This window comes from Mobula birostris, chromosome 2, assembly GCF_030028105.1.
Source record: "Mobula birostris isolate sMobBir1 chromosome 2, sMobBir1.hap1, whole genome shotgun sequence".
NCBI lineage: Eukaryota > Metazoa > Chordata > Chondrichthyes > Myliobatiformes > Myliobatidae > Mobula > Mobula birostris.
This window is the reverse complement of record NC_092371.1, coordinates 220,108,355-220,133,431: the sequence shown is the minus strand read 5'-3', so window position 1 is coordinate 220,133,431 and position 25,077 is coordinate 220,108,355. Positions and strand designations below refer to the sequence as shown.

Sequence of the window (25,077 nt, the reverse complement as noted above, 5' to 3'; positions counted from 1 at the left end):
GATGCAAAAATCTGTGTGGGTGGGTTGTAACTTTCTTTGTATAGTTCTGTGAAATGTGAAATACACTGCACAACAGGGAAATTTAACTGGGGAGAGCTAACAGATGAACATAATTTTAGCAAAAGAGGAACCTCTGCTCTTCTGGAACAATTTTATTGTAGAAAGAATAGGAATTACAATGGTAGGTAAGGGATTATACTGTCTAAAGGTGAGTCTGGAGTCTTTGAGTGTAGTTTGGCCAAACATGTGAACGTACTGGATTGAAACACTTCCAATGCTTTCTGCTGGTCTTGAATAGATAGTTGAAGAATAACTTTATTTATATTGAACCTTGCTGCACTGGGAGAACTTGCTAGCTATGCACGTTGGTGAAAGGTCAGAAGACAATATTGCCTACAGGGAGCATTATCATCTAAGTGTACAAAATACCCTGCCACAAATTAAATTTAATGAATATTCTGAACAGAAAAGGGTACAGTGCACACAGTTATAATCCTGAGTTCTGATAAATAAAAATAAGGTTTGTCCGATTGTTAATTACATAAGTAAAATTAATAAGTGATGGTGATTTTGACGACCTTCCTATTTTAGTTAATGGCTCCGTCATGGACACTAGCTTCCCCAGCACCAAGGATATCTTCAAAAGGTGATGCCCCAAAACCATGGCATCAATCACTAAGGACCCGCATCACTCAGGACATGCCCTCTTCTCTTTGTTACCATCAAGGAGGAGATACAGGGGCCTGAAGACAGGCACTCAATACTTTAGGAACAGCTTCTTCCTACACACACATGCACACACACACGTGCACTATATATATATTTTTTTTAAAAAATGCACTGGACTGTTGCTGTAAAAAAACAAATTCCACGGTATATGCCAGTGATATTAAAACTGATTCTAATTTGGATTCTGGCTGGAAAACCAAATCAAAAGAAAACATGCTGAGTACTTTTTCTAACCCTAGGGAAACTGTATGTCTGTTTACCCTAAAGGAAATAACATATTCTCAGTGCAACCAGCAGTAGATCTCCAGGAAAGCAATTACAATAGAAGTGGAAACCTACAAGCGGAAGGGATGAAGGTCATTTTCGGAGGAATCACAAAACAGGCAGCAACAATATGCCAGCAATCCACAGGAACAAAATTGATGCAGAGGTCGCTAATTCACGATCACCCATTAACCCTAAGTAACCTGTAAGCTGTAACCCTTAAAATGAACTTTCTGTTGATTTCTATCCCTAAGTATTCTCCAACACAAGAGATTCTGCAGGTGCTGGAAATCTGGAGCAACAAACACAAAATACTGGAGGGACTCAACAGGCCAGGCAGCATCTATGAAGGGAAATGAACAATCGATGTTTTGGACCGAAATCTTCACCTGTCCTGGTGAAGGGTCTCAGCCTGAGACATTGATAGTTTGTTTCGCTTCATAGGTGTTGCCTGACTGCTGAGTTCGTCCAGCATTTTGTGTCCATTGCTCCTACATATTCTCTACTGTCTACTAAATCTTGTTCTTCTGATGCAAATTGTAAAAAAACAGCACTTGTGAGTTTTTTAATAGTATGGCCTTGTTCCTCTATCAAAGATTATCCTTTATATTCACAGGAAGAAGAAAAATTCTAAATCAAAGCAATGAGACATTTGGTCTTTGTGCTTGAACTGGTATTATAAATGTTCTTTGAATTCTGTATGGTGAACTTCTTAGATAAATTTTTTAAATTTACATCTTCTTTAGACTGAAAAAAATAGGGAAAATATGTAGTCATGACATATAAATATTTAAAATTAAACCCTAGTGGATCATAAACACCAGAGATTCTGCAGATGCTGGAAATCCAGAGTGATACACACAAAATGCAGGAGGAACTCCGCAGGTCATGTAGCAGCTATAGAAAGCAATAAGGAGTTGATGTTTCAGGCCAAGACCCTTCAACAGTCCTGATGAAGAGTATTGGCCTGAAACGTCAACTCTTTTTTCCTTTTCCATAGATGTTGGCTGACCGTGTGAGTTCATCCAGCATTTTGTTTGTGGTGCCGAAAGGATTTTCTATTCCTGCGTATTATTTATCTAATGCTGGCCAAGTAACTGAGCAATTAAAATTTTCAGTCAATGCATATGTTCAAATATCCAAAGAGTTGGCCAGCATTTTAAGCATTAGAGTACATTTAATATGAGTCATAAAGTTTCCTTCTTATCACTAAGGGAGGAGCAATTGTATCAATAATTACCCATGGCAAAGAAAGGGATTCCCAGCAGAGTGGAGTTGTATTTGCCATCTGTGCTGATGAATATCCCTGCTGCAGTCACAGTGGAAAGGCAGATTGTGATAATTCCTAGTAGTCCTAGGAAAGGTTTGCTGCGAAGGCAGTCCTTCATTGAGCTGGTGAGAGTGGCTGCAATTAGAACCAACACCAGGCTCACCACCACCTCCGTTCTGGCCACAGTATTGGTCTTATAGAAGTCCTTCCATAGACCAGAAGACGTCAGAGGATACAGCTTCAGATCATTGTGCTCCTGTTGAAATTTTAGCACGAGCTGACAGAATTCAGTTTCCCATTTCTCTGCAATGTCTTGTAAAGCAGACCCATAGCTTTGAAGGTAGTAGGTAATCTGCACCGCACTGGCTGATTTAACCTGGTGTTCTCTGCTGTTAGGGATGAAGATCACACCTCCAAGCTGATGCCCAATAAACGTCACCCTGCCGTCCTTTAATGATAAAAGGATTAAATTAATGTTAACTTTCAGTTCATGAAATCTGTACAAATTTTCATTCACTATATTTCAGCTAAATTATTAACAGTATACACTATTACTTAAACACTGGGAGTTTACAGTTATCAAGTTGAAAGTAAAATAGATAATTCAAGAAATACAGAGCCTTGAAAGAACAATTAATTCTGGTTATATGCTGCAGTTGTAAAAGAGTGACTCTAGAAACTATGCAGTAGTTTTATCATAAATTCAGCATATTCTGGGCTAGTGAGGATTTTAGGGGATAATCCACTTCCTTGGACATTCTTTCTGACTTCACCGATAAACTCTGATGAGAGGACGAGAGAAGCCACTTCTTCCTGAACTACCATCATAATGCCACTGATGGGATGCCAAGCTATCCCTGAAATCTCACCAGTTCTGTCTAGTATTTTTTTAAAATTTTATTTAGACATGCAGTATGGTAACAGACCCTTCTGGTCCAACAAGTCGGTGCTGCCCAACTACACCCATGTGACCAGTTAATCCACTAAACTTCATGTCTTCGGAACGCAGGAGGAAACCAGCTCACCCAGAGGGACCCCACGCAGTCACGGGGAGAATACACAAACTCCTAATAGTCATCAGTGGAAACTGAACACGATTGCTGGCACTGTAATAATGTTACACTAGTGTGTGTTACACTAGCGTGCCACGCTACCATGCCCAAATGTATGCTTAATACAAAATATTCCTACATAAAGTCAGCATACTAGCATTATTACTGAGATCATATCCCAACTGCCATTAAAAGGGAATATCAAGCAAAGTAATACAGACTAACAAACACAAACTGCTGTCCCTGAAGAATGACAATATTGGCATTTCCTCTGAACCTACTGGATCGGTTGTCTGCTGGTGGGTAATTCACAAGCAACCACCTCCACCATAGGTTTGTCTGAAAAATTTTGGGAGCAGACTGGGAAATGTTATTGCTGCCCCAAAGACATTTTCAATCGCAGAACTGGATCTCTTAAATCTTACTTTTCTTATAAAAATACCTTCATTTGTTTGATCCTGCAATCAAAAAATTTCTAGTGTACATTTTTCTTTTCACTACTTCATGATACTGCATGTGTATAAAAACCAATTTATTTCAACTGTTGTAATAACGTTATTAAAATAAAAAAGAGGTACATAAATATCATTCATTCAACTCAATCACTTGCTGCAGATATTTTACTGTCTGTGTGAAGTATCTTTTACAGAAACCAATATGCTCATTATGATAGAAAAATGCTGGTAATGGTGGAAATATGCAAAATTATTTGATATAACTTCGAACCACTTGTATAACAAGTATTACAAATAAAATTGTAGATGTCTGGGGAGTAGAAATAATGTACAGATTGGCAGATAATAAACTGGTAAATTGCTTTATTATTGCTACATTTACTGAGGTTCAGTAAAAAGCATGTCTTGCGCACCGTTCGTGCAGATGAAATCATTACCGTGGTTCATTGAGGTAGATCAAGGTAAAACAATAACCGAGTGTTACAGTGCAGAGAAAATGAAATTCAGGTAAACAGTAAGGTGCAAGTTCACAACGAGGTAAATTGTGAAGTCATAAGTTCATATCATCGTACTATGGAACATTTCAATAGCAGGGTGGAAAGCTGTCCTTGAGCCTGATAGTACATGCAGCTTAGAAAAATAGAGGGCTATGGGTAGCCCTCATGTACATGTTCGGCACAGCATTGTGGACGAAGGGCCTGTGTTGTGCTGTAGGTTTTCTATGTTTCTATATGCTCTTAGGCTTTTGTATCTCCTGCCTGATGGGAGGGAGGAGAAGAGTACCTGGGAGGGTGGGATCTTTGACTATGTTTGCTGCTTTGCTGAGGCTGCAAGAAGTGTAGACTCCATGGAGGGAGGACTGGTTTCCGTGATGTTCAGAACTCCCTGCAATTCCTTGGGGTCATGGGCAGAGCAGATTCCGTTCCAAGCCACAATGCATTGGATAAGATGGCTTCTATAGTGCATTGATAAAAATTGGCACTGGTCAAAGGGCACATGCCAAATTTCCTTCGTCACCTGAAGAAGTAGAGGCATTGGTGAGTTTCCTTGGCAGTGGTATCTACATGGTTGGACAAACCATTCTGAGGTTCACGCCTAAGAACCTTGACCTCAGCACTGTTGACGTAAACAGGAGCAGGTGCACCAGTCCCTTGCTGAAGTTGATGACTAGCTCTTTTGTTTTGCTGACATTGAAGGAAATATTGTCATGACAATATATACGCTTTATGCAATGTATAATTGGGTTAATGTGCCTTGGACACACTAGTACAACATTAAATTTAAAAAAGTGTTGTGACATTTTCAATGAAACGGTTTCCTCGCCTAATTTCAAACTATTTTGATGAGGCTGTTGCCAGGTTTACTAACTAGCAAGCTTAAAATTATCAGATATTTATGAGAATTGGAAAACTTAAATGCTTCTCTGTACATTAAGGTATGGTCCCAAATTGTCATTCTGATGGAGCAATCAGAAAGGCTATACATTAACAATAGTCAAATAAAGTATACCAGGGTGCTCCTCAAAGAATAGTACTGAAGCATAATTATAAATGTCAACAACTAGCATTATGATCATCGATGTTTGACTCATTATGGTATTTTGTTCATGTTTTAGAAGAATTCTAAGCTTTCTTACCAATATTAGATGTTGTTATAGCCAATAAAACAGAAGAATTTTAATTGGAAAAAGAAGCCACGAGAGAAATTATTTGAACTCAATCAAACAGATGTTGCAGAGAAAAAATATTTTTCTCCAGGGTGTAGATTAGCAATTTTTTTTTCATGTTACAAAGGAGATTAAGGATAATTTTTGTGCACAGAAATAACATCTGAATTTGAATTGATACAGCTGTCAAGAATTTTTATCAATATATTTGTCTTTAATGTCTGAGATTCAAGCTGTTCGCTTTAAACGCAGATCTTTAGTAAAATGTTTAAGCATTTAGGTATTTGATGGGCCGTAAACATAAAATACAGAAATTTGCAAAGACATCCAAAGATAGGTAAAACAGAGTGAAAAAGAAAAAAAAGAACCATTATATAGTATTTGTTACAGCAACTCTGAAAAACTAAAACAAAAGCTGGCATGCTGTAACTACTCAATAGGCTGGGCAGAGATAACAGGGTATTTCCAGCACTTGTAACTTACAGCTATTTTGTTTTGTTACTCCAAAAAATAAAAATTAATTGAAAGAAAAACAAGGGAGCCAGGAGATAACTCATGTATGTTCATTTTTATTTTAAGTGAGGTCTGCACGTATGACGCGGTGACATGATGATGCATGCCATTCACGTGCTTTTACATGTAACCTGTAATGAAGTATATTTACAATACTCCTCAAATATTACTGAAATATTAAATACACAACATCAGTCACTGTAGATATATTGCTTGTGAAGTGTTGAAAACGTTCCTGCGCTCAGTGGCCACTATAATAAGCACCTCCTGTACTTAATAAAGTACATTCAGAGATGCTCTTTTGTACACCAGTGTTGTAACAGGCAGATATTTGAGTTTCTGTCACCTTCTTCTCAGATTGAACCAGTTTGGCTATTCTCCTTTGACCTCTTCTAGGGTAATGTAATTGGTGGAAATGTACATGATTCACAACCACTGACATTGAGTTGGGATACACTTTAACAGGCTGGTCTGATGTAATAATGTAATCATGTAAGGTATTGTTACCATGTGTTACCATGCTCTGTGTTCAGTATTTTGATTACAATAAATGAGTTGTTATCGTTTCTCTTAAACGTAAAATGCCTCACACCATTTTATTCACAAAAATCTATACTCTCTCATCAACAAGGCATTTTCACCCACAGAACTATTGCCCACTGGATGTTTTTTCCTTATCCACACCATTCTCTGTAACTCTAGAGACTACCGAGTGTGAAAAACCCAAGAGGTCGGCAGTTTCTGTGATTCTCAAATCACCCCGTCTAGCGCCAACAATCATTCTATGGTCAAAGTTTCTTAAATCACAATTCTTCCCATTCTGATGTTTGGTCTGAACAAGAACTGAACCTCTTAAACAGGTCTACGTGATTTAATGCATTGGGTTACTGCCACAAGATTGGCTGATTAAATATTTGCATTAACAAGCAAGTGTACAGGTGTAATAAAGTGGCCACTATAAAAGCGTTCTCTTCCCAAAAAAATCAATTACTTATATCAGAACTACTGTTGATCATTTTTACATTTATCATTTTATATGCTTTCTGGAAGTTAACATCAAAGGAAAGGAGTCGTGTAATGTTATTTCTGTATCGTTCCTTAGTCAATCAAAATCACATGACAAAACCATGCCTAATAGATTATCCTCTTCAGCTCTCATCTTCCTGAAACAGTATAATTTGGATGATTTGAAGCAGTCAATGAAACAGAGAAGTGCAGGTCAGCATCTATGGAAATGAGTAAACAGTCGACGTTTTGGGCCGAGACCCTTCATCAGGATTACCAATCTATGGATTCATTTCCATAGACATTGCCTGACCTGCTGAGTTCCTTCAGCATTTTGTATGTGCTTGTTCTGGACTTCCAGCATCTGCAGAATCTCTTATGTTTATGTATTGGAAGGGAACGGCTATTTTCTCCCGTAGATAGCTGTATACAAATTCAGATTAAAATTCTGCAAATTTAATACAGCAGATAAACTGGTCTATTTGTTCAATGTGGAGTTCTGACTAATTTTGAGACAAAATGGGTTTTCCCAGTGTGAAAACACTAATTGGATTTATTTGAGAACTCATAACACTGCAATCCAGGTTTGGAATTAATTCAATGCATAAAACTCTCATTATAAACACTACACAGCACCTTTATTTCCTGTGGAGCATCAAGAAAGCTCACCTCTGTCCCAGGATACTGATGGACTTTTATCACTGTACCAATTGCATCTCAGTGTGGTATGGCAATTGTCCTGTATCGGACCGAAAAGCATTCCAGCATGTGGTGAAAACTGCCCAGCGGATTATCGACAACCAATTGCCCACCATTGAGAACATCTACTATAAATGCTGCCTGGGCAGGGTAAAAGCACTATCAAGGATGCAGCTCACCCTAACCATGGACTTTTTACTCTCCTCCCATCTGGTAGGCGCTACAGCAGCCTCCATTCCCGCACCAGCAGGCACAGGAAGAGCTTCTTCCCTGAGGCTGTGAGCCTGCTGAACCTCACATCACAGCGCTAAGCAGTATTGCACCCATATTGTACTGTCTCAGTACTTTTATATTTGTGTGCTGCAGCACTTACTTTTTACTCGCAGATATTTTGTAAATAACACTATTCCTTGCATTTCTGGTCAGATGCTAACTGCATTTCATTGGCTTTGTATCTGTACTCGGCACAATGACAATAAAGTTGAATCTAATCTAATCTAATCTAATCTATAGATTCTGCAGATGCTGGAAATCCAGAGCAACACACACAAAATGCTTGAGGAACTCAGCAGGTCAAGCAGTGTCTATGGAAGTGAATAAACTGCTGATGTTTTGGGCTAAGACCCTTCTTCGGGACTAAAGATGAAAGGAGAAGCTGTCAGAATAAAAAGGTGAGGGAGGGGAAGGAGGACAAGCTGGAAGGTGATAGGTGAAGCCAGGTGGGTGGGAAACGTAAATGTTTGGAGAAGAAGGAATCTGAAAGCAGTGGAGAATGGACCATGGGAGAAAGAGGAGAAGGAGGTGCACCAGGGGGAGGTGATAGCCAGATGAGGAGAAAAGGTAAGAGGCCAGAGTGGGGAATAGAAAAAGAGGGAAGGGTGAGGGAAAATAAAAAATTACTGGAAGGAGAAATCGATATTCATACAATCAGGTTGGAGGCTACCTAGACGGAATATAAAGTGTTTTCCTTCCACCCTGAGGGTAGCCTCAGATTGGCAAAAGAGGAGGCCACATATTGACATGTCGGAATGGCATGGGAATTGAATGTCTGGCCACTGGGAAATTCCACCTTTGGCAGATGGAGCGGAGGTGCTTGACAAAGTGGTTCCCCATTTTACGTCAGGTCTCCACAATGTAGAGGAAGTTACATCGGGGGCACCAGATACGATAGACAACCCCAAAAAATTTGCAGGTGAAGTGTTGCCTCACCTGGAAGAACTGTTTGAGGCCCTGAATGGAGGTGAGGGAAGAGGTGAATGGACAGGTGCAGCCTACTCCCATCGGCTTCTTTCCCTTTGCCATCAGATTTCTGAATGGACTATGAACCCACCAATACTACTGCACCTTTTACTCTCTTCTTAAACTGCTTCTTTATTTTTCATATTTCTTGTTTTAATTTATAGTACTGTTTAATGTATTGCACTATTCTGCTGCTGTAAAACAACAAATTTCACGACATACGTCAATGGTTATAAACCTGATTGAAATTCCGCTTCTGAGATGGTTCAAATCCCTGACTAGTGCTCACTTTAAGTGTGTGCTAATGGGAAAGATTTCCTTTGTTATAGTGTCATATTGTAAAAATTCCATTACAGTAGTCAAGACCCATAAGGAAAGACAATTAATAATTTGAGATAACAGAGGCAAATTCACATTGGAGGCTGTCAGACAAATGCATTCAAACAAAATAAAATGAACTCCTTCTACTGGTTCTGTGCATTCTCTAACTTTGGATGGCACTGTGGTGTTGCAATGCAGCCGACTTACAGCTTCAGCAATCCAGTTCTGCTTCTGACCTCTGGTGCTGTTCCTGTGGAGTTTGCATGTTCCCCCTGTGGCAGGATGGGTGTCCCTCCGGTGCCCCGTCACCCACACCCAAAGACATGCTAATGGTCTGCTGTAAAATACCCCTGGTGTTGGAGGGCAGTGGGAGAACGCTGAACACAAACTACTGTGCAGACCCTGGGGTCAAAGCAACACGCACAACACGCTGGAGGAACTTAGCAGGTCAGGCAGCATCCGTGGATTGTTAATAGGCACGTATGAGTGAGTACGTTATGGAGAAATAAGTAGGAATGGGATTGACGGGATTGCTCTGAGAGTTAATTCAATTAAGAGTTAATTAATTAAATAAATTCAATGGGCTGAATGGTCTCATTCACAAGAAAATGTGAAATGATCATATGAAAATAACTTGTTTTTAAATAACTATTTTAAGTTATTTCCAGTCAGAATTATAAAAACGTTATGTTATAATAACACATTTAGCCCGCTGGGCCCACAACAGCTTCCAAGGAACAATCCCCTGAGTACCATTCCTTTTCCTTTTATTTCCTTTATTAAATACACAATTCATTCTCTCTCTCACATGCTAATCAAATCCCTTTTCTTTTTATTTTGGCATTAAGCCACACTAGACGTGATTTATAGTTGTTAATTAACTTATCAACACGTTTCTGGTATGCGGAAGGAGACAGGAACACCAAGAGAAAACTTTCTGATCACATGCATTCTCCTCACTGACAGCAGCCAAGGTCAGAATTCAATGAAGCAGCAGCACTAAACACTGCCCTGTCACTATAGCAAAGGAATTCAACACATTTTTTTGACATTCCTCTATTATTTTTAAAAAAGGACTGGTGTATTCAGCATTTTGATTTGGCCAGACATAATTTTTGCTGTAACCGACAATATGGTTTTGCTGTTACATTAAAGGTAACAGAGAGGGTGGGATAGCTCAACTGGAAAAAACTGAAATCAAATCCGTAAAAAGAGGTGATATAGGATTGGAAGATGTAGCACCTTGCATGTAGAGTTAAGAAACTGCAAGGGCAAAAAGACCCTGATGGCAGTTATATACAGGCAGATTGTGAGATCAGTCCTGAAGAAGAGTTTCAGCCTGAAACGTCAACTGTACTTTTTTCCATCGATGCTGCCCGGCCTGCTGAGCTCCTCCAGCATTTTGTGTGTGTTGCTTTGGATTTCCAGCATCTGCAGACTTTCTGGTGTTTGTAATAAAAGTGTCGACTATTTTCTAAACGGGGAGAAAATTCTAAAATCAGAAGTGCAGAGGGACTTGGGAGTCCTCATGCAGGATTCCCTAAAGGTTAACTCACAGCTTGAGCCAGTGGTAGGGAAGGGAAATGCAATGTTAACATTCATTTAAAGAGAGCTGGAATACAAAAGCAGGGATATACTGCTTTTTAGGGCATTGGTTAGACAGCACTTAGAATATTGTGAGCAGTTTTGGGCCCCTTATCTAAGAAAGGATGTGCTGGGATTGGGAAGGGTCTAGAGGAAGTTCATGAGAATGATCCCAGGAATGAAAGGTTTAACATATGAAGGGTGTTTGATGGTTCTGGGCCTGTATTCACTGGAGTATAGAAGAATAAGAAGAGATGATAAAGTAGCAGAGCAGACTCGATGGGCTGAATGACATAATTCTACTCCTATGTTTTATGGTCTTATAGTCTTTTATTGGCCATTGGTTAGAGTAGCGCTCCAAAGATTTAAATGTTACCCCAGTAATTTCATCGCATAATATATGCTAACACTGTGATGCAGCACAGAACAGATAAGATGCTAATCAAGGGCCTGTCTGACCTCTACTTCAGAATAAAAGGTCTCATGACAATATCTGAGGGAGATTGACGGAATTGCCTTGGCATCCTAGACAACATTAACCTCAAGAATCACTGATTCAAAGAATGACATAGCACAGAAGAAGGCTATTTATCCCAGAGTACCGTTATAGGTCAGTGGTCGAGCTAACCAGCTAATGTCACTATTTGGTCTTCTCTAAGGCTCTGTATATTATTTATTTTTTGCTTCCAGCACTTTATGTAACTTACCTTTGAATGTAACTATTGAATTTATTTCCAATACACTTTCAGGCAATGCATTCTAGGTCACAAAATGTTTTGTACAAAATTGTTTTCTTATATCATCTGTGCGCTTTGATCTTTTATCTTAAATGCATGCTTTTTTTCTGTTTACTGATATCCCTTTCCACTATTGATGTTCCTTTTTTATTTACTCATATCATATTGTTTCATTATTTTATACAATATTATTCAACCCCCTAACCTGTGCACTTTAAGAAGAACAACCCAATTTCTGCATTCTCCCAATGTGGAAGAAGTGGTTCACTCGTGAAACTCATCCAGTAAGCATTCGTAGACCGTTTTGTTATGGCCTTGAAATCTCTTCAGGACTGTGAGAGCTGGAAATAAATGCAGCATTCCAGCAGGGACCTAACCATTCTCTAAAAAGGTTCAGCATTATTTTGTTGATTTTGTACCCATATACCTTTGATGTCTATACTTCTCGCTGCCTCAGTAAAGCAGCCAGCACAATTAAAAACCCGACCCACTGTGGGTATTCCCTCAAGGACAGTTTCTACCCTACAGTATGAGATTACTAAATAGTTTCCTACTATAAAGTTAGAAGTTCTCAAGTTAGACTCACAATCTACCTGGTTATGATCTTGTACCTTATTGCTTAACTACACTGCACTTTCTCTGTAGTTGTTTTATTTTTTATTGCACTGTTATTCTTTTATTTTGTCCTACTTAAATGCACTGTGAGATAATCTAATCTGCATGAGCAATATGCAAAGCAAAATTTTCACTGTATCTCCATACATGTGACAACAATAAACCAATTTAAATTCCAATTCTGTAGAGTCAAGAGTTACTATGATATGGGACAATATCCACCTATCACCATGGTCTCCTATCTCACCACTCTCTTTCTCCTCTTTATACCAGCCATCTCCCTTCTCTGAGATTTTCCCCCACAGATGTTGCTTGACTTTCTGAGTTCCTTTAGCAAGTTGTTTGTTGCTCCAGATTCCATCACTCTACCCTCAATCCTTCCTTACCCCCAGCATTTCCCCACCCAGCCTAGCAGTAGAAGTAACACTTGGCATTACATTGTCCTATTCACTGCCATCCAAAGACCTAAACAGTCCTTCATGGTGAGGGAAAGGTTCACATGCATCTCCTCCAACCTGCCTACAGCATTTGGAGCTCCTAATATGGCCTCCACCACATCGAAGTGACCAAGTACAGACTTGGTGACCATTCTGCAGAGCACCTACATTTAGTCTACAATGGGCATCCTGAGCTGCATTTGCAGACCATTTCAACTCCCCTTCCCATTCCCACACTGACCTGTCCATCCTTTGCATGCTATACTGCCAGGATGAAGCCCAGTGAAAACTGGTAAAGCAACTTTTTATATTCCTCTTGTGTAGTCTACAACTCAATGGCATGAATATTGAGTCTTCCAATTTTAGTTATGCCTTCCTTTTTCCTTTGCTTCCCCTCTTCCCACCTTACCTCCCTCCACATCCTTGAGTCCTCTAGTTTTTGTTCCCTTTCCCAACTTGCCCCAACATTCCTTCACCTTCCTGGGTCCATCCACCAACTTTACACACAGATGTCCACGACCCACCCTCCTTCTGGTCCCAACTGTTATTCACCTCACCCCTAAAGGGTCTCGTTTTCAATGCCTTTACATCTGAATCCAGCTCTGGTAGTCCATTGTATTCCTGCTTGCTGCCTGCTATCTCCACGCTCCCCTCCACCCACCTTGCTCCATTTGTTTTATTGCCTCTCTCATTTTCCCCCCTCTTTATTCTGCCTCATCATTCACCTTCCACCGTCTCTCAATTTCAACCCTGCTCACCTCTCCTACCTTGTGCCACCTTCCCGTCATCTCACCACCTCCTTAGTCCACCAGTCACCTCAGAAGCCTTTCTCACCACTCACCTTGTCTTCCTTATATGAAACTCGCTCTCAGTTCTGATGCAGGGTTTCAACCTGCAATGCTTGCAATTCCTTTCCTCCCACAGCTGCTCCTCAACCTGCTGAGTTCCTCCAGCATATTGTTCATTGTTCCTTACCTCTATTCCCAATCTGATAAAAATGCTAACTCACTTTCCCTTGCCACACATGCAGCCTAGCCAGACAAATTATTCTGAGGTTCTTTATTTATATTTCATGAGGATTATACCCGTTTTTTTTTAAACAGACTTCAAAAAATCATGTACAGTATAGTCTGTAGGGTCTCCCTGTTCCATTGTGCTACTCGGGTTGTTCGGCATCTTGTTATTCTTCTTTTCAAAGAATATCACCTTGCAGTAAGATAATTTTGCTACGCATCAGTCCATTTTGGCCTATTACTGCCTAAAAATTATTCTGCACACTTCAGTATTTTGTAGCAGCACATACAAAATGCTGGAGAAACTCAGCAGGCCAGGCACCTTCAATGGAAAAGAGTAAACAGTCGATATTTCGGGCTGAGACCCTTCATCAGGACTTCATCATTATTTTGTACATTCTTGGGTTTTCTTGCCATCAGCAAACCTTCAAATTGTTGATGCAGAGGGCCTTTACCGGTCATTGTCTGGATTGGTGTGTAGATGGAGGAAATTCACCTCCCACCTCCCAGAGTGTAAACCTGTCTCCCCTCTCTTTCTAACATACATAGAACATAGAATAGTACAGCACAGTACAGGCCCCACGGCCCACAATGTTGTGCCAACCCTCAAACCCTGCCTCCCATATAACCCCCCACCTTAAATTCCTCCATATAGCTGTCTAGTAGTCTCTTATCTGTCTCCACCACTGACTCAGGCAGTGCATTCCACGCACCAACCACTCTCTGAGTAAAAAACCTTCCTCTAATATCCCCTTTGAACTTCTCACCCCTTACCTTAAAGCCATGTCCTCTTGTATTGAGCAGTGGTGCCCTGTGGAAGAGGCGCTGGCTATCCACTCTATCTATTCCTCTTATTATCTTGTACACTTCTATCACATCTCCTCTCATCCTGCTTCTCTCCAGAGAGTAAAGCCCTAGCTCCCTTAATCTCTGATCATAATGCATACTCTCTAAACCAGGCAGCATCCTGGTAAATCTCCTCTGTACCCTTTCCAATGCTTCCACATCCTTCCTATAGTGAGGCGACCAGAACTGGACACAGTACTCCAAATGTGGCCTAAACAGAGTTTTATAGAGCTGCATCATTACATCGTAATTCTTAAACTCTATCCCTCGATTTATGAAAGCTAACACCCCATAAGCTTTCTTAACTACCCTATCCACCTGTGAGGCAACTTTCAGGAATCTGTGGACATGTACCCCAAGATCCCTCTGCTCCTCCACACTACCAAGTATCCTGCCATTTACTTTGTACTCTGCCTTGGAGTTTGTCCTTCCAAAGTGTACCACCTCACACTTCTCCGGGTTGAACTCCATCTGCCACTTCTCAGCCCACTTCTGCATCCTATCAATGTCTCTCTGCAATCTTTGACAATCCTCTACACTATCCACAACACCACCAACCTTTGTGTCATCTGCAAACTTGCCAACCCACCCTTCTACCCCACTTCCAGGTCGTTAATAAAAATCACGAAAAGTAGAGGTCCCAGAACAGATCCTTGTGGGACACCACTAGTCACAATCCTCCAATCTGAATGTACTCCCTCCACCATGACCCTCTGCCTTCTGCAGGCAAGCCAATTCTGAATCCACCTGGCCAAACTTCCCTGGATCCCATGCCTTCTGACTTTCTGAATAAGCCTACCGTGTGGAACCTTGTCAAGTGCCTTACTAAAATTGATATAGATCACATCCACTGCACTACCCTCATCTATATGCCTGGTCACCTCCTCAAAGAACTCTATCAGGCTTGTTAGACACAATATGCCCTTCACAAAACCACGCTGACTGTACCTGATCAGACCATGATTCTCTAAATGCCCAGAGATCCTATCCCTAAGAATCTTTTCCAACAGCTTTCCCACCACAGACGTAAGTCTCACTGGTCTATAATTACCTGGACTATCCCTACTACCTTTTTTGAACAAGGGGACAACATTCGCCTCCCTCCAATCCTCCGGTACCATTCCCGTGGACAACGAGGACATGAAGATCCTACCCAGAGGCTCAGCAATCTCTTTCCTCGCCTCCTGGAGCAGCCTGGGGAATATTCCGTCAGGCCCCGGGGACTTATCCATCCTAATGTATTTTAACAACTCCAACACCTCCTCTCCCTTAATATCAACATGCTCCAGAACATCAACCTCACTCATACTGTCCTCACCATCAACTTCCCTCTCATTGGTGAATACCGAAGAGAAGTATTCATTGAGGAACTCGCTCACTTCCACAGCCTCCAGGCACATCTTCCCACCTTTATCTCTAATTGGTCCCACCTTCACTCCTGTCATCCTTTTTTTCTTCACATAATTGAAGAATGCCTTGGGGTTTTCCTTTACCTTACTCACCAAGGCCTTCTCATGCCCCCTTCTTACTCTTCTCAGCCCCTTCTTAAGCTCCTTTCTTGCTTCCTTATATTCCTGAATAGACCCATCTGATCCTTGCTTCCTAAACCTCATGTATGCTGCCTTCTTCCACCTCACTTGTCACCCATGGTTCCTTCACCCTACCATTCTTTATCTTCTTCACCGGGACAAATTTATCCCTAACATCCTGCAAGAGATCTCTGAACATCAACCACATGTCCATAGTACATTTCCCTGCAAAAACATCATCCCAATTCACACCCGCAAGTTTTAGCTTTATAGGCTCATAATTTGCCCTTCCTCAATTAAAAATTTTCCTGTCCTCTCTGATTCTGTCCTTTTCCATGATAATGCTAAAGGCCAGGGAGCAGTGGTCACTGTCCCTCAGATGCTCACACACTGACCTGTGACCTGGTTCATTACCTAGTACTAGATCTAGTACGGCATTCCCCCTAGTCGGCCTGTCCACATACTGTGACAGGAATCCGTCCTGGACACACTTAACAAACTCTGCCCCATCTAAACCCTTGGAAGTAATCACTTCTCTTAGCAAATATTGTATCAATAATCCAAGTGATCCCATGACCTCTAATCTTGCCAATAAATCTTAATGGTCGTTTTAATGAAAGCCAATAAAGATGATACTAGCTGCATTAGCCTCAGTAGCCCTCCATATTATTTATTTATTTATTTATTTGGAGATACAGTACAGTAACAGGCTTTTCCAGCCCAGTGGGCCCACACCGTCCAGTTATGGCCATGTGACCAACTACCCGACTAACCCACACGTCTTTGGAGTGCAGGAGGGCACCGGAGAGCCTGCAGGAAACCCACATGGTCACAGAGAGAACCTGCAAACTCCTTATAATAGTGGCAACAATTGAACCTGGGTCACTGGCACTGTATAGCGTCACACGAACTGTTCCGCTACCTCCTCAACATTTCTAAAACTAGAAGTGGTAATCAGCAAAAGGCGTTAAGTTAAATGAAATTGATGTTTGAACCTTTCCAAAATCATCCAGGCAATCATCCATTGCATGTTGCTTCACTTCAGGCAGTTCACCTAACTGAAATGTACAGTCTGATAATCATCAGTGCGCTTTGAGTACTTCTTGGTCAGAGGGGTTACCGGACAGAATGATAAGGGTCAACGGAATGGGATTTGATTGTGGCTATTATAAGTACAGTGAGGCTGGGAGGATTCTTGTTTATAAAGGGAGCGCTTCAAGTAAAAAAAAACTCGTGTTTTGATGGCAGCCTCTGTCAGTCAACTTTCTAGTAATGGAAGCTAATGCATATCTCAGTAGTCCCAAAGATTATCCAATCCAGTCCCTGGTCTATCATCTTACATATCCTTGGGCACAACTCTAATATTGGTTCTTTTGGGACCAGTTTTACACCGATAGCACTGCCTTCATTGTCTCTATGTCACAGTTCTTCTAGTGTTGTTAACGAGACCACACTGTGTGCAAGTTGGGTGTTGTCACCCCCATCACAAGGGTGACACTACACTTCAAAAACAGCTAAGAAGTTTCTTAGGATATCATAAACCCATGGAAGGTGTTATTATCAATGAGATTACACATCAACAAAACACAGCAGGGGAAAATTATTTGAAGATAATAAAAAAACTTTCATAATAGCATGTTTTTTTCCCAGTTTATTTTAAATTTAAAACTATCACAACAATTTAGTGGTTTGGCTATTATAATACTTTACAAATATATTTATTACTTTGAGATTCAAGGATGTCATTAACGTTTTTCACCCAGTGTAGTAAAAATTCACAGATGGCATGTTTGGATGTTGGCATGTATGATTGCATTGAAATGAGTTTAGCAGACATTGACTAATTGAATACATTCAGTGGAGGGAATCTGTAGCTTTGAAAAAGAACCATTGCTCACAAATATAGTTGGCAGGAATAGCAATGCTACACTTAGAATAACAATATTCTTGCCTACTGCTAAATAAGTAAAGTAAGTATACCAGTCTGTGAGTTTCTTTAATTCACTCATAAGCATGGTTTGGCACAGTTGGTTATTTTTGCACTGCAAAGTATTATAAAGCAAGTTGAAATTCAAAGCATCTATTTCTCTGTTTGTTGTACTGTATGTGAAGACACACAAGAAGGCAATACCTGTTCATACAATAAGAATTTTCCGTTGTGGGATTATGCTCTTTTGTGACTAGACATTATGCAACAGTTCAGAAACATATTAACTATGCTGCACAACAGCAATTTCTAGCAACACATGCAAAATGCTGATGGAACTCAGGTCAGAGAGCATCTATAGAAATAAATAAACTGTTTGTCATTTCAACCCAAAACAATTTCTCAGAACTGAAATAGAACGAGGAAGATGCCAGAATAAAAAGGTGGGGGACAGGAAGGACGCTAGCTAGAAGGTGTTAGGTGAAACCAAGTGGTTTGGAAAGATAAAGGTCTGGAGAAGAAGGAATCTGATAGGAGAGGAGGCTGGACCATAGGAGAAAGGTGACCGAGGGAAAGTGATAGGCAGGTGAGAAGAGGTAAAAGGCACAGTGGGGAATAGAAGAGGGGAGGGGGGATTTATTTTTACTGGAAGGAGAAATTGATATTCATGTCATCAGGTTGGAGGCTACCCAGATGGAATATAAGGCCAATTTCTAGCCTTATATTTCAAAATTAAATATGAAATGTAAGTCAAACTAAATGAAGTTGATTAATATTTAAAGTTGCTAAATCAGCATTTTCCAAATCCAAGTTATGCATCTTCCACCTTCAGATTTGGCAGACAACTATTGATCATTTGAAATGTGGTTTCACTTCACATTTATGAATAGAGTGGTGAACCAGCTGAAGGGAAGAGAGGCCTGATTTCCTGAAGAAAGCATCTAGAAGTGGGTAAAAATTAATTGACTGAATGCACTGAAACAATTGAGTGAAAGGGTTTAAAGGTTGGTTGAGTCATTGAAAGAGGAAGATGTGTATTGCAATCTGACACTGTCGGGGAAGGGAAGGGAAGAGCTCAGGTAGTAGAGTTCAGTAATTTGTTATCTGATTTTGGATGCTATTGAAGGGGGTGATCCGACAGAGGATGACCATGGTGATCGGGTCTCTGGCACTGAGCCTGGTTCCATGGAGCAGAAGAGAGAGAAGAAGGTGAGGAATGCGGTAGTCATAGGGGATTCCATAGTGAGGAGAACAAGCAGGAGGTTCTGATAGAGGTACCTGCATGGTGTGTTGCCTCCCAGGTGCCAGGGTGCGGGATGTGTTGGATCAGATGCAGAGTATTCTGAAGGGAGAGGGTGTACAGCAAGAGATCTTGGTACGCGTTGGCACCAATGACATAGGTAGAAAAGGGAAAAGGCCCTGGGAGAGAGAATTCAGGGAGTTAGGTAGGAAGCTGAAAAGCAGGACCTCCAGGGGAGTAATCTCAGGATTGCTACCTGTGCCATGTGCTAACGAGTACAAGAATAGCATTATTAGGCATATTAATGCGTAGCTGAGAGACTGGTGTAGGGGGCAGGGCTTCGGATTCCTGGATAATCGGGGTCTCTTCTGGGAGAGGTACGACCTGTACAAAAAGGATAGGTTACACCTGAACCCAAAGGGGTCCAAAATCCTAGCAGGCTGGTTTAATAGAGCTGTTAGGGAGGGTTTAAACTAATTTGGTAGGGGGGTGGGAACTGGAGTGATAGGGTTGAGGAAGGGGAAAACAGAAATAAATCAAAGATAGAGTGCAACAGAGATGATAGAAAGGACAGGCAGGAGATGAGGCTTAATCACAGCCAGTGGCATGAGTTACAGGGCAATAGAGGCATTGTGCAGTTAAAACAGAAAGCAACAAATACTGGCTTGAAAGTGTTTTATTTGAATGCACACAGCATAAGGAATAAAATGGATGATCTTGAAATTCAGCTACAGATTGGCAAGTATAATGTTGTGGCTATCTCTGAAACTTGGCTAAAGGATGGCTGCCATTGGGAGCTGAACGTCCAAGGATATACAGTGTATCGGAAAGATAGGTTAGTAGGCAGAGGGGGTGATGTGGCCCTTTGTATAGGAAATAATATTATATCATTAGAAAGCGATGAAATAGGATCGGAAGGTGTAGAGTCTCTATGAGTTGAGTAAAGAAATGGCAAGGGTAAAAGGACCCTAGTGACAGTTGTATACAGGCCTCCAAACAGCAGCTAGGATGTGGACTACAAATTACCGCAGGAAATAGAAAAAGCATGTCAGAAGGGCAATGTCATGATAATCGTTGGGGATTTTAACATGAAAGTGGATTGGGAAAACCAGGCCAGTACTGGACCTCAAGAGAGAGAATTTGTAGAATGTCGAAGGGGTGGCTTTTTAGAACAGCTTGTCGTTGAGCCCACTAGGGGATCGGCTGTGCTGGATTGGATGTTGTGCAATGATCCGAGGCGATAAACAAGCTTAAGGTTAAGGAACCCTGAGGGAACAGTGATCACAATATGATCAAGTTCACTTTGAAATTTGAGAAGGAGAAACTAAATTCCAATGTATCAGTATTTCAGTGGAATAAAGGAAATTACAATGGCATGAGAGGGGAACTGGCCAAAGTTGAATGGAAAGGGATATTTGCAGGAATGACAGCAGAGCAGCAATGGCTGGAGCTTCTGCGAAAAATGAGGGAAGTGCAAGACAGATATATTCCAAATAAGAAGAAATTGTCGAATGGAAGAAGGGCACTACTGTGGCTGACAAGTGAAGTCAGAGCCAAAGTAAGAGCAAAAGAGAGGGCATACAAGGAAGCCAAAGCTAGTGAGAAAATAAAGGACTGGAAAGCTTTTAAAAACTTGCGGAAAGAAACTAAGAAGGTCATTAGGAAGGAAAAGATTAATTATGAAAGGAAACTGGCAACTAATATCAAAGAAAATATTAAAAGCTTTTTTAAGTATATAAAGGTATATTTATACTTTATACTTTATTGTCACCAAACAATTGATACTAGAACGTACAATCATCACAGTGATATTTGATTCTGCACTTCCCGCTCCCTGGATTACAAATCGATAGTAAATATTTAAAAAAAAATTAAATTATAAATCATAAATAGAAAATAGAAAAATGGAAAGTAAGGTAGTGCAAAAAAACCGAGAGGCAGGTCCAGATATTTGGAGGGTACGGCCCAGATCCGGGCCAGTATCTGTTCAGCAGTCTTATCACAGTTGGAAAGAAGCTGTTCCCAAATCTGGCTGTACGAGTCTTCAAGCTCCTGAGCCTTCTTCCAGAGGGAAGAGGGATGGAAAGTGTGTTGGCTGGGTGGGTCGTGTCCTTGATTATCCTGACAGCACTGCTCCGACAACGTGCGGTGTAAAGTGAGTCCACGGACGGAAGATTGGTTTTTGTGATGTGCTGCGCTGTGTTCACGATCTTCTGCAGCTTCTTCCGGTCTTGGACAGGACAACTTCCATACCAGGTTGTGATGCACCCTAGAAGACTGCTTTCTACGGTGCATCTATAAAGATTAGTGAGGGTTTTAGGGGACAGGCCAAATTTCTTTAGCTTTCTCAGGAAGTAAAAGGGCTCTACTTGGTTGGAACAAGTCAGGTCATTTGTGATATTGACCCCGAAGAACTTAAAGCCTTTGACCCGTTCCACTTGCGCACCACCGATGTAAATTGGGTCGTGCGGTTCGCTAATCCTTCTGAAGTCAACAACCAATTCCTTCGTCTTGCTGACGTTGAGGGATAGGTTATTGTCTTCGCACCATGCCACCAGGTTCTTAATTTCCTCTCTGTATTCAAACTCATCATTACCCGAGATACGGCCTACAATTGTTCTGTCATCAGCAAACTTATATATTGAGTTTGATGGAAACTTGGCTACACAATCATGGGTGTACAGTGAGTACAGCAGGGGTCTGAGTACACAGCCTTGTGGGGCATCAGTGCTCAGAGTGATTGTAGAGGAGAGCTTGTCCCCTATTTTTACAGCCTGAGTCCTGTCTGTGAGGAAGTTGAAGATCCAGCTGCAGATCTGAGTGCTAAGTCCCAGGTATTTTGGGTATATACCTCTATATATACTGCTGGTGGCTGGTAAAAGACCCTTACCAGGAAATGGTTATCACAGGAGAGCCCAACTTTAAATGTATGGATGGAAATTACAATGGACATTTAAAAATGGAGAAGATAACAACATTTGTTAATCATAAGTTGGAACAATTTGATTCATACTGGGAAAAATGGTTGAACTACATATCACCTCATAGGCCCGATTTTATTTTCACAAGTCAATGAATATGTTGTAAAAAAAAATCACTCCCTACTTTGTACATAGTTTTCTTCTTTTGATTTTTCTTTCTCTTCTCTCCTTCCTATTAAGTGTATACCTCAGATAAATATTACGTGGAGATTTGTGACAAATATGACAATATGATATATATGTACAGTATCTGAAATACATCATATGGAAAGTTTTGTTTGATGATGAACTTCAATCAAAAATAAATTACAAAGAAAGTGTAGAAGAGAGTTGAGGGTAGATAAAGGACTAATAGAAAATGATGCTGGAGGTATTGTAATGAGAGATGCAGAGATGGCACTGGAACTGAATGTGTATTTTACATCATTCTTCACAGTGGAAGACATCTGCAGTATACCGGACATTTAAGAGTGTCAGGGAAGTGAAGTATGTGCAGTGAAAATGATGACTGAGAAGGTGATCAGGAAGCTTAATGGTCTGAGGGTTTATAAATCTCCTGGACCTGATGGAATGCACCCTCGGGTTCTGAATGAAGTAGCTGGAGAGATTGCAGAGGCATTAACAATGATCTTTCAAGAATCGATAGATTCTGCCATTGTACCAGATGACTGGAAGATTGCAAATGTTACTCTGCTATTTAAGAACGGGGGGGAGGCAGCAGAACAGAAACTATAGACCTGTTTGCCTGAGGAAACAGAAAGCCTGCAGAGAGTCTTAGATAGTTTAGACGAATGGGCAAAGAAGTGACAAATGAAATACAATGTTGGAAAGTGTATGGTCATACACTTTGGTGGAAGAAATAAACAGGAAGATTATTATTTAGATTATTGTTTAGATGGGGAGAGAATTCAAAATGCAGAGATGCAAAAAGACTTGGGAGTCCTTATGCAGGATACCTTAAAGATTAACCTCCAGGTTGAGTCAATGGTGAAGAAGGCGAAAGCAATGTTGACATTCATTTCCAGAGGTATAGAATATAAGAGCAGGGATGTAATTTTGAGGCATTTGTGAGACCACACCTGGAGTATTGTGTGAAGTTTTGGGCTCCTTATTTTAGAAAGGATATACTGACATTGGAGAGGGTTCAGAGAAGATTCACAAGAATGATTCCAGGAATGGAAGGGTTACCATATGAGGAATGTCTGACAGCTCTTTGGGATCTCATAGAAACATTCCGAATGTTAAAAGGCCTGAACAGATTAGATAAGACAAAGTTATTTCCCATGGTAGGGGAGTCTAGGATAAGAGGACATGACTTCAGGATTGAAAGACATTCATTTAAGACAGAGATGTGGAAAAATTACTTTAGTCAGAGGGTGGTAAATCTCTGGAATTTGTTGCCATGAGCGGCTGTGGAGGCCAGGTCACTGGGTGCATTTAAGGCAGAGGTAAGTAGATTCTTGATTAGCCAAGGCATCAAGGGGTATGGGGAGAAGGCAGGGGGTGGGGATGACTGGAACAATTGGATCAGCCCATGATTGAATGGCGGAGCAGACTTGATGGGCCGAATGGCCTACTTCTGCTCCTATATCTTATGGTCGTATGGTCAAGTAAGGAAACAATGGCAAAGCCATTATGGAAATAAACAGATAGCCTGTGTGATGGGAACAAATTAATCTGTGAAAAGATTAATGACAGGGAAGGGGATGGAATGAACTACAGTGAATCATATACCTGCACTTCCAATTTGTTCCATGGAAATAAACCACATTTTCCATGTCCATCAATGACCATACAAAGCTGAAGTAGAAACTTAGAAGAACTTTCAAAGGGTGTGCAAAGCACTGTAGGTGGGCTGAATTGGGAAGAAAACAGTAGTGTGGATGGTGTACTATGTGGAAAGGCAACGGGTTATTTATTTTGCAGAAAGAGTAAATAAAGAGAATATTTTAAGTAAAGAGAAATAAGTAAATGAACATAAAAGCACCTCAGGCAATCTGAAATAAAAAAATAAAACAAAATATGGAAATATGCTCAGGGAATATTTGTGAAGAATATCTACAGAACGAGAAACATACATTCTCTTTAGAACTTGGAAAAGGAAAGGGTGTGGTGAAGGATGGATAGGACAAAGGGAATAACTATGATAGGTTGAGGACTCTACTATCATGTTGATAAGCCGTAGAAGCTATCTGTTTGAAAGGTTAATGAAGGAAACTACAGGGCTGGAAAGGTGCTAAGAATATAAAATGCTGATGGATAACCCATGAAAGGTCTGGCCAGTTCTAACACTAACAGGGGAAGCGAGCTATCTGAAATTGCTGTTTTATTTAATCCAGAAGGATGTCATGATCCCAATGCAGAGGAAGTGCTGTCCTCCACATTACATTGGGTCTCATTAGAACAGTGCAGGAAGATACTAAGTCAGAGAGCGAGTGGGATGGGGAATAAAAATGACAGGCAACTCAAAGCTCAGGATCAGTAGTGAACGCAAGTGCTCCACAAAGCACAAAGGAAGTGAATGTGAATATCCAAAGAGACTATGGTTTGCTGATTCATAATTCACAGCAAGTAAGCATACAGCCACTACAAGTAACTCAGAAGGTAATTGGCATGTTAGCCTTCACTGCAGGAGGTTATAGTATAAGTGAAATCTTTCTATATTTGCTATATTTGATTTCCTGGATGATAGCATTGTTGTATGAAAAACCACTAGATAAGATTGGCCTGTAATTACTGGAGTTCAGTAGAACAGTAGGTGATTTCGTTAAGGCATACAAGATTCTAAAAGGAACTGTCAAGATAGATTCTGAGAGGTTATTTCTCCACTCTGGAGATTTGCAAACTGGGAGATATAATCTCAGAATGAAGTGTCTTTAGAACAGAATCATAGAGTCATTGAAATTATGTAAAATTTATGACATGAGCAGCCATTCTACTAGTAAACAATTGCTG

At 40.6% G+C, this 25,077-nt stretch overlaps 1 protein-coding gene across 1 annotated transcript in view; it reads right to left on the bottom strand.

The window, feature by feature from the left end:
* Positions 1-25,077, bottom strand: part of ptchd4 (patched domain containing 4) — a 108,057-nt gene that overhangs the window by 66,592 nt on the left and 16,388 nt on the right. The window contains exon 2 of the mRNA XM_072279078.1: positions 2,234-2,711. Coding sequence (XP_072135179.1) covers positions 2,234-2,711 — 478 coding nt within the window. The remainder of the gene's footprint in view (positions 1-2,233; positions 2,712-25,077) is intronic.